At 40.8% G+C, this 9886-nt stretch overlaps 1 protein-coding gene across 4 annotated transcripts; it reads right to left on the bottom strand.

Moving 5' to 3' along the window:
- Positions 1-624: 624 nt before the first annotated feature.
- RAE1 (ribonucleic acid export 1) lies at positions 625-9415 on the bottom strand. Of its 4 annotated transcripts, none has more exons than XR_008433906.1 (13): positions 9138-9415; positions 8901-9005; positions 8242-8334; positions 7750-7836; positions 7235-7321; positions 6923-6994; positions 6302-6409; positions 5899-6005; positions 5712-5787; positions 4981-5175; positions 3411-3496; positions 1873-2092; positions 625-696 (listed from the first exon to the last, which is right to left on the bottom strand). XR_008433906.1 is itself a non-coding variant. In XM_053958846.1 (11 exons), exons 1-11 carry the CDS (start codon positions 9225-9227, stop codon positions 3410-3412), a joined length of 1107 nt encoding a protein of 368 aa, XP_053814821.1. In that variant the 5' UTR covers positions 9228-9412; the 3' UTR covers positions 2151-3409. The 4 variants fall into 4 exon arrangements, 1 of the variants encoding a protein (XP_053814821.1); XR_008433907.1 differs by lacking the exon at positions 625-696 and adding an exon at positions 1421-1519 and having other exon boundaries at positions 1873-2076; positions 9138-9414; XR_008433908.1 differs by lacking the exon at positions 625-696 and adding an exon at positions 1421-1519 and having other exon boundaries at positions 1873-2031; positions 9138-9413.
- Positions 9416-9886: the final 471 nt, after the last annotated feature.

Genomic DNA, 9886 nt, shown 5'->3' on the forward strand with positions numbered 1-9886 from the left:
GCTGGTAAAGCTCAGTAACCCAGGGGAAATGCTTTACACAGTGAATCTGCACCAGAGTTTTGTGAAATAAATCAATCTTACCAAATGACTGCAAATGGCACTTAATTAGCCAGTCTGGAGGCTTAAAAATTAACAGTCATTTCATTTTACTCAGGTTCATCTCTGCAAAAAGCAAACAAATTGGAAATCAGTGGTTTCTGTCATTTCAAAGGCTGGAGAGTGTAAAACCTCTTGATAGTGATCTGACACAGTTCCAGACACCTCATCTGCAAACAGTGCTTCACCATTAAACTGAGCCAGGCCACAGCAATAGTTTCATTGAAATATCCCACGTACACCTAATCCCACCTGGATCTCAAATCCACACCTCTCTGCAGAACAACTCAGTGACCAGTTTTTCTGGCCTAGGAGCTAAACTGGAGTACTCCCCAATTCAGGATTGCATTTCCTGTGGCAGATGCTTAATCAATACTCTGCCTGCCTGCCATTGTGCAAACATGTTTTGTTTCATCTGTGAAAGGCTTTAGGAGACAAACTTTGACAATTATTTAGTTTTCTGAAATACATTTCATTAAACCAATGTGCAAAACCACTAACATGTGAGAGCAGCAGCAGGAAACTCACCTGAAAATGTGGTAAAATGTTCCCATTTTGAGGGGTTTAACTGGGCTGCTCTTTATGCCAAAGATTATTTGCCTGCAATAAAACACATTGACAGCAAACGTTCAGAAAACTAAAGAAGTTATTTTATAAATCACGCATTCCTGTTAGCTTTGGTACATGTTAGAATCTTGCATTCTTCACTCAGTTTTTTGGGACAGGTAAACTGCCATGGAATAGCAAATTAATACATTTCCAGAAACGCACTAACACTTTAAAGGGTGTGAATAAACTCTCATTTTTGATACTTGAAGGGATACAGCTGTGTGTACTTTACAACAGAACCTCACAATAGTTCCAGGGAAGAGCAGATTGCCAATGTGTTCTGTTAACTTGGGTAATGGAAAACAATTCAGTTCAAAGCCTGACTCTCCTCCCAGCTGAACACATCTAATGTGCACAGCAACATAATGGAAACTATGTCATTCTAAAATTAGTCTGAACAAGTAGCAAGTGATGATTAAATAATTCTGAAGCTCCACTGACAAAGAAATTCAGTCCAGCAGAGTTAAGTACTCAACATATTAACACATGATGTGTTATGAAACCAGACTCACCAGTGCTGGCCTCAGTGGCCACTGGAGCAGGTGCAGCTCCACTGGATCCCAGAGAAATGTACCTGCTGAACTCATCTCTTTTCTCTCACTCATTCACATTGTTAGGTATTTAAACAAAATGAGATTTTTTTTAAAGCAATGACACATTCCATTCTTCCCTCTTTACTCCAGTGGGAGTTCTGCACACTTCAATGATCACTTACACCTGATCTTGAGCCTGCAGCTGCTTGGTGGCATTCAGTTGACTGGGAAGTCTGGAAAAATGTGATAACAACCAGAGATTGCTGCATAACAATCACAACCTTAGGGGAAAAAATCAACAGAAACCAAAGAAATGTTTGAGCAAATGATCAGCTACTGATTTAAGTGCTGGGAACTCTTTCCTACCTTAAAGAAAACAAATTGTGCATGAATGTGAAATCTAAAACTATGTAAAACATAGAGGTAGCAGGAAAAAATCCAAATTGTCTCGAGAAATAAAAAAGAAAAAGATAATCCCTTAACAAAGCAGAGCTGGGTGTATTTGAAAGATTTTCCTCTATACCAAACAAGGAATACCCATCCAGCAAAAACTGATGAACCCAGGGGAGAGTCTGGAGTGAAAAGACAGTGGGCTGGAGGGAATCTGAAGAGTCTGTGATTTATTTGTACTCACCATGTCAGGTGTTTGGCTGCTGAAATAGCAATGAACTTGATTCATCTCAAAACAAAAGGCCTTTCACAGCAGTCCTCCCAATTCTTTGAGGCAAACCCACAGGAATCATTCATAGTGGAACAGAAGTTGGAAAATGTGTTGGATTCTCAGCTTAAGCAGCTGGAGGAAAAGGAGCTGACTTTCAGCAAATGTCTGTGAATTACACTGAAAGGCCAAGAAGCTGCTTTGAAACATGAAGCACATTGCCTTGCCCACATTATTATAACAGAACTTCTGAATATAAAAAAGCATTTAGTAAAAATTTTATTTGAAACTCAGCATGAATCCGTAACCACCGGCATTAAACCATAACAGTTTTACAGAGAATTTGTACAATATGCCATGTAATTCTATACATGCTCCCCCCATCCCCTTTTTATTCAGTCATTATCAAACAAACAATAGTTAGACAGGAATAATAAGCATTCACTTCCAAAAAGAAAACTTTGGCATGTATACAAATAGCTAGTTAAAAGTAAACAGTGGTAGATTCAAGTCAGAAAGAGACCCACTCATTTTGTTTCACAGCATTTTTGATCAGGATGAAACTTCCCAGCACTACTTTCTAGTTAATACAAAAATGAGTATATTTTCAGTCCTGAACACCCTCTTACAGGACAAAACCATGTTAAAATGCTCAACTTACAACTCTAAAAGGTGTCAGCTTCAAAGAAGCTTAGGTCAAAGGGATTTTGCACACATTGGTTTGGTCATGAATAAAACCTTTAAAGGTTTGCTCATGTTCCTGAACTCTGAGCTATTTCACCACTTGGCACCACTGCAACTTCTCCTTCGAACTAGAAAAAGCAGTTTGCTCACAAGTCATGTCCACTGCAGGAGTGTCAGAAGAATCTAAAGTTTGCATTGGGCCCATTTTCTGTCTTGAGTTTCTGTTGCTGCTCTTGGCCCCCTACATACCTTCCTAGTCATCTAAAAAAGGAGGAAAAACTATTTTCAAAGCATTTCTTCCTGGCATACAGCAGATAATGCTTCCATTTCAAAAACCAGAAAGCAATGAAAGAATCCCTGAATTATTAATAAGGAAAAAAAAAAAAAAAACCCAAACCTCCTTTGAGAAGAATTACTGGTGATTCTCCAAGTACTTACAAAAAATACAGTATTTATACAGCTTCTCCAGAACAATTATAATTAACATATTTTAATGTAATACTAACAAAATAAATCCAGAGATACAAATGGTTGCACTTCAAAGCAGGAATATCCACCCCACATGTTGATTTTGCTGCAATTTCATTATTGCTGTGGAACAGAGAGTGGTTAAGTCTTGTCAATATGAGCCTCTCTTTCTTATACATGTCAGAGTATCTAATTTGGAAACTGTTCTCCAGCAAGTCAGAATACATTTACTGTCATTTTTACAGTTCCTGCTAAATGTTTGTGATCCAAAATTGACTGAACCATGGTGCAACAGGGCACAAATGGCAGAAGAGCAGAGGCAGGAAGGGCAGAACAAGTAGAGGAGTTCAAGTCAGACTCACTACTTCTTATTCCTGGGCTTCAGCTCTTCTGCTGCATTTCGCAGGAAAATGTAGTTTTTCTTCTGTGGATTATAGAATTCATGACCCTAAAGACAAAAATAATCTACATTGAGTCTCTTCAAAGAAAAAATATCAGCATTACTTAAAATGTAAGAATATGAATATTCCATTAGTTTGGTTTATTAAGATTTAAGACCAGATATTGGACCACACTGGTGGATTAGGAACAGTTTACTTGAACAAGCAATTACAAGAACTGTACATATAAAGTGAAATTTAAGAGACTTTTATTCATTTTTAAAGTATAAAATATTTTCATTTAAAAAATAACCACATACCTCTAAGTTCTCCTTTACAGATGCAGCCTAAGAACTCAATATGATTTATTTTAAATGTCATTCAAGGCAGAGAAAAAACGAAACCTTTAATGGCCACCCAGCTTCACTTTATATTTTCTATCTTTTAAATAACATAAGGTTACATTTTTTTCAAAGTGAAGCCCAAGTTCTACAGGCAACTGCAGAGTTTTCTGTTCCCCAGCTGCAGATGCAAACGTCCTGTTTTGCATATCATTTTCATACACCTTACCAAATTAATACCCAAGTATTCAAATCAGGGAGAGTAAACACTAATAAAGCTACTGAAGTCCAACATGCAAGTTGGAAATTACCAACGCTATGGACAAGAAATGGCTCTGGGAAGGAAGGTTTGTACTTGGCACCAACTGATTTTACAACTTAATACAGGTTTGCAGATCTGAAAGGTACCACTGCAGTCTACCCAAGCAGCAGAACTGAAGAACTCATCTGCCTTGACACCAACAAATATTTTGATGTGGGCAGAGGACTAAATACAATGCAGTGAATTAAAATTTAGCTCTCTGTGGCATGCAATTGAGTTAATCTGTGTGACTCTGCATTCATTTGACTCATAACCAGAAGGAACATTATCCTCCAAGCACCATGAAAATTAGTTACATTCCAAGCTTGCTGCTCTCCCTCCTTAAACTATTAGGAAGTATCGATTTTCCACAGGTCATGGTTTAGGTGTGGTTCTGCTGCATCTGTATTGTTAAGTGTAGAAGAGAAATAAATAAATAAGCACCATCAAAAGCCTCACTGAGTGGCAGTGAAAATTTAATAGAGAGCATTCAAACACTGAATAAACTGTGTTTATAATCACAGTCACAGCTTTTTTCCCTGCACAAGCAGCAGAGATGTGCATTTCACAAGCTCTGTGGGAAGCTGTCAGGGTGCCACACTGCCCTGTGACACTGCCCACGGCACAATGTGTGTGAGCAACCATAGCAACCTCTGAATCAGGGAATTTACATTTTGCTCATCCACATTTGCAAACCAGCATCATTTAGCAATCCTGTCCAGCTGGAGCTGAACCAACATGAATTCAAAGCTTCAATCTTAAACTTCATCAGGTGGCCAACAGCCATTTTAAGTTCTCTTAGAAATCAGAAAGATTCATCTACTACTTATAAAAAACAGCAGAAACCTCACAAGAAGAAGAGTCTTAGTGGCCAACTGAAAGTATGAACATGAGTCTAAAGCCTTCTTACCTTTGACCAATCATAGCTGGAAGCATAAGCAAATATATTGCCATTGTGGTTGAAACAACAAGCAGATATTGGCTGGTCCAGCTGCTCTGAGGTTTTTAGCTTTGTCCGTGCATCTTTATCCCAAAAGCTGAACCTCCCATCAGACCCTACTGTGGCCAGAGTACCATGGACAGGGTGGAATGCAATCCCATTAACCTGCAGAACCATACAGAACACCAGGTAAAACACCACACTTAGTGACAGGTAATGGGAACACTCACAGAAGATGTGCTGAAGTCTGTGAGAGTAAATACATTAAATTTCAACTAGATACAGCTCTTAATTCTTTAATTTTTTTTTGAGGGAAAAAAACCTCAAAAAACAACCAAAGAAAAACCACCAAGGCAACAAGCAAAACACCATCTTTTTGGCTTAGTACCTAATAATTCAATGCATAATGCCATTACACAACTATTGTTTCAATATCTGCAAAATCAACAAGTGTCAACTCACTTGTTGACAAGCAGATTCAATGAAAGGCTGATCTAATGCTGGTTTTATGGGAGAATAAAATTTTTTTAATACATAAATAACAATTTAAAAAATATTTTTCTTCTTAAAGAATGACTATGACAGGTCTTTAAATGTGTCTAAGACAGCCTTAGGCAAGAGAAAAGGTGAAGGAGAACAATTCAGAGCCAATTTCACATTAGGAGTGTACAGTGTATACATGAAACATGTTGGATACTCACAGCATAGATGTCCTGAGGTGCTGATGTGTTTGTTCCATTGGAGCGATGGCATTTAAAAGTGAAATTATCTTTTGCGCTGGAAAGGAAATTTAAAAGTTTAAATTTTTTTTTTTTTTTTAAAAAAAGCTTTTTATTTCCATCACTGTGAAGTGAGCAATAGAGAGAGGATGTTTTATTGAATACTTACGGGTTAGGGGGGTTGATATAATGAATAGCTACTCGGCCTTCAATGCTTCCAAGGGCAAACCCAGTTGGTTTGTTCACTTTGTCTTTGAAAATAGCAACACAGCGATGCTGAATTTGAGAAAAATACAAAGGAGTTTTACAGAGAGACATCTTTTCCACAGGGACACAAAACTTCAAAGTCATCAATGCGAGGTAAAGCAAAACCACTAGCAAGGTCAAAAGATAGCTCAAATTCTGTTGAGAATTTGGGCAACAGTATTTAAATTTCTAAATCCTTGTGAAGATCAGCACCACATCACTGGCAAACCAGGTCACTGCCATGCTAAGGTAACTTGGTTTTGAAACACTGCATGTTTTTACAAAAAACGTCAATGATCTGTATAAATACAAATATTATTATTTACCTGGTGTTTCAGGGGAGATTCTATTCTTCTAAATTCAGAAGGTTGGTTTTCTAACTGATAAACTATCAAACCCCTTTCTGCAGTGGCCACAGCTGCCATAGGATGAACCTGGATAAGGTTGTAAAACAGGTTGGAAGAGAGACACTTGTGTTAATTGCATGGCAGAACAACCTGAAGAACTTAAAGGAATGAGAGGGAGGGAAATAGGAAGCAGATAAAGAAAAAAGTTCATTTATTCACATATCTTCAAACACAACCAGTCGATTTTTCCCTGCCACTGAGAAATTAAACACACCAAAAATCTTCTAATTATGAGCTGATTCTTCCAGTGTGAAGTGCAATGGTGGCTTACAAACTTGTCCAGAACTAAAGGTAGGTCAATTCTTAGGCTGATTTTTGTGATGTTAAAAGGACACCATGTGTGTCCTGTATGAAGAAAATCCCTATTTCCATCCCTATTTTCCAGGGCCTGATCAAGAATATCAGATAATGTTCTAGCACTACAATCACACAGACATCAAACACTAACAGTATTCAAATCCTGTCCTACAGGAGCCCCCAAAACTTCTTCCTACTCCCAGTTATCCAGCTGGCACCAGTTTGCCACATATCCTAACTTACCACATCTGCACAGTAACATCTTTCAGGGAGCTGCAGTGTCATCATAGGTGTTGGTGAACGAGTATCCCAGAACTGATGGGGACAGAGAACAAACAAACTTACACCTGGAGCTCAGGATACACCTAAAATTACTACAGGACAGAGAATGTAACTGTTTCATTCTTGTTACAGTCAGAATAGTGCAACTCTCTGTGAAGTGAGGCTATTCCATTAATTATTAGAGCTTAATAAAATATTTTCACTTCATGTAAGTATTTTTATACACAAATTACTAGCACACTTTGTGTCTATTTATTCAGGTAAAAATCATACCTTCAAAGTTTTATCCCAGCTTCCTGTCATCACACAGCTGTAATTTGGTGCTTTAATCCAATGGATGGTCTTCACAGGAGCATCATGCTGAAGAAAGAAAGGACAAACACACATGCAAGAAGCAATCATTAAAGAGAACAACTCTTTTTAAATTACAACTGGTAACTAATTTTAGTCACCATAATTACATATTCTACAAACAGACATTAACTTCTAATTTGAGAATGTAAATTGTAATTCTGTTATTGTTGCAGTAGAAAGCTGGTATTTGGGAAGTGAATTGAATGACTTCTTAAAAATATTTTTCCCCTCTAATGGGTGACTTAGTGAGATCACTGCAGCAGTGGAAAGAGCTCTCTTAAGTAAAACAGAGGAAACAGATGCACAGGGTTTTTAAATCACTTTGATCACCTGTTCAGGTGCACTTTGCTATCACAAAAGTATAAAAATTAGAAAGGTAGTTTTTAATAAAAACAGAAAAAGAAAAAACATTTAGTACTTTGGGCTTTACTTACTTGTGCAATCTGAATTGCCTGATTACTGTTGAGATCCCACATTTTGGCAGTTTTATCACAGGAAGCAGTAAATACTTTACTCCCATCCTAAAAATAAAAATAAAACCAAGATATTAGCAGGCTCTAGGGGAAAACTGTCAAGTGTTATTCTCTTCTAGAAACAGTGTAACACCAATGTAACATATACAGGGATTGCAAGACAAAGAAGAAACATAAATTCAAATTTATTTATTACTATGTTACAAAAGAACAAACGGTCCTAGTTTTATCTAGCTTTTAACACACTCCTAACTTTTAAACTCACTTTTAACCTTCTTACATCCATGCCAGCCCATCCCACTAGGACACACTCAGCACACATTTACAGCAATTTCAGTCTGTGCAATAACCATGGGTGGCAGCTTCATATGGCACTCATCTGCCTGCAGACCACACACCAATTTATCTGGACTTCTGGTAAAAATGTGCATTTGTTTTTAAATAACAACATACATCACTCCAGCAGGCATCTAGTACAGGCCCTGTGTGCATCTGCTGAGCCTTTGGAATTGTCTGTCCGTTATCCTGAACTTCCCAGCAGCGAACCTGTAACAGGAGAAACAAATGCAGATAAACCATATTAACAGGAGCTTGAAAAGACTTGTCTTGAAGACTCCAGCCCTAGTTTATCCAACAAAAAGTATGGTTATAAATGCCAAAGTCTGTTTTTTTTCAGAACTAGTGAAACCTTTTTCTTTTTGCTTATGTTCCATTCACCTGTAGAACCAAAACTCAACCCCACAACCTCAATTCCACCTCAAGAGTGCCTTGCAAACCTGTAACCCCTCACCACACTGTCCTGGAGAACCCTGAACCCTCAACTGGGCAGAACACAACAGTTAGAAAACATGCCCACATCTGTCTTCCCTCCCTGCCTGAGCCAGCTGGGATCTCATCCTTCAAACCAAAAAAAAAAACCTGTTATGATAACTTAATCTTTTTGGGTTTGCAATGATTTATCAGTCATATTAAACTTAATGCCCTGGTACCAGACCTAAATGTTGCAGTTCTTCAACAAGTTAGGTTTTCAGGGGCCCTGTGCAAGCTTTTGGGATCCCATTTTGCAGTTTAGGCACTTTATTCAATCTGCATGTCTAAGTGAGAATACTTACATCATTTGCCCACGATCCTGCAATGAGGAAGTTACCCGGCAGCGTCGGTGGACTAAATGCTAAACAAGATATGCTGTCATCAGGTGGAGATGTTACTTCAATATCCTAGGAAGGACAGGAGACAAAACAGCATTTGAAAACTGTAAACCGAGCTCTTATTACTTCTACAGAATGAGTCAGTAGGTCCTGCTGTGACAAATTAGCACACCCAGCAGCACAGGGGGCTGACACACGTACCTTCATCGGGTTGTGGTTATCTGCTGTCGTGCTGCCGAACATGCTGGTACCGCCGGTACCGAACCCCGACGTCGATCCGAACAGACTCATCCTTGCCCTGCGAACGAGCGAAACGTTGAGCCCCGCAAGGCCCTCGAGCGTGCTCGGGGCGTCTCAGCACAGCCACCAGAGCAGCACGGCCCTGGGAGGCACCCAGGGATATACAGATATACCAAACCAAACACAGTAAAATAAAATAAAGAAATAAAAAACACTCCTCGTTGCTGTTGGACCCCCACAGCTCCCGGCTGCCCACCCTGCCGCGGATCCCTCTCGGGCCGTGCCCCAGCCAAAGGCGAATCCCGGAGCCCAAACGCGAGCCCGGCCGGGCGTGCTGCCCCTCTGGCGCACACCCCGGCCGGGGCTCCCCGCCCACCCCCGAGGCCGCCGCTCCGCGGGGCTCCCTCTGCCCGGCCGGCGGCACCCGGGACGGCCCCCGGGCGCTGCCGCGGTGCCGGGCGGGGGCGCGGGCCGGGGCCGCCCTCACGCACCGCTGCGGGCCCGCTCCGGCCCGGGACCTGCGACGCGGCCGGCGGCGAGCGCGGGACGGGCCGCGCCTCCTGCGCAGGCGCCGCGGCTGCGCCCTGCGCGGGCGGGGCGGGGCCGGGGGCGGGGCGGGGGCGGGGCCGGGGGCGGGGCCGGCCCAGCCAGAGGTGAATCCCGGTTTCCTTCCAGAGCCGCGGGAGGAGTCGCGAGTTGGGGATTTTGGG

Source organism: Vidua chalybeata, chromosome 17 (assembly GCF_026979565.1).
Source record: "Vidua chalybeata isolate OUT-0048 chromosome 17, bVidCha1 merged haplotype, whole genome shotgun sequence".
Lineage (NCBI taxonomy): Eukaryota > Metazoa > Chordata > Aves > Passeriformes > Viduidae > Vidua > Vidua chalybeata.

What these genes read in the sequence shown, in the direction of transcription:
- RAE1 (XM_053958846.1), bottom strand. Translation starts at nt 9,227, where the DNA reads ATGAGTCTGTTCGGATCGACGTCGGGGTTCGGTACCGGCGGTACCAGC. An exon ending in TAGATGCCTGCTGGAGTGAT is followed by an intron (nt 7,837 to 8,241) that starts GTATGTTGTTAT and finishes TTTTATTTTTAG; the next exon opens with GATGGGAGTAAAGTATTTAC. An exon ending in GCTGGGATAAAACTTTGAAG is followed by an intron (nt 6,995 to 7,234) that starts GTATGATTTTTA and finishes TGTCCCCATCAG; the next exon opens with TTCTGGGATACTCGTTCACC.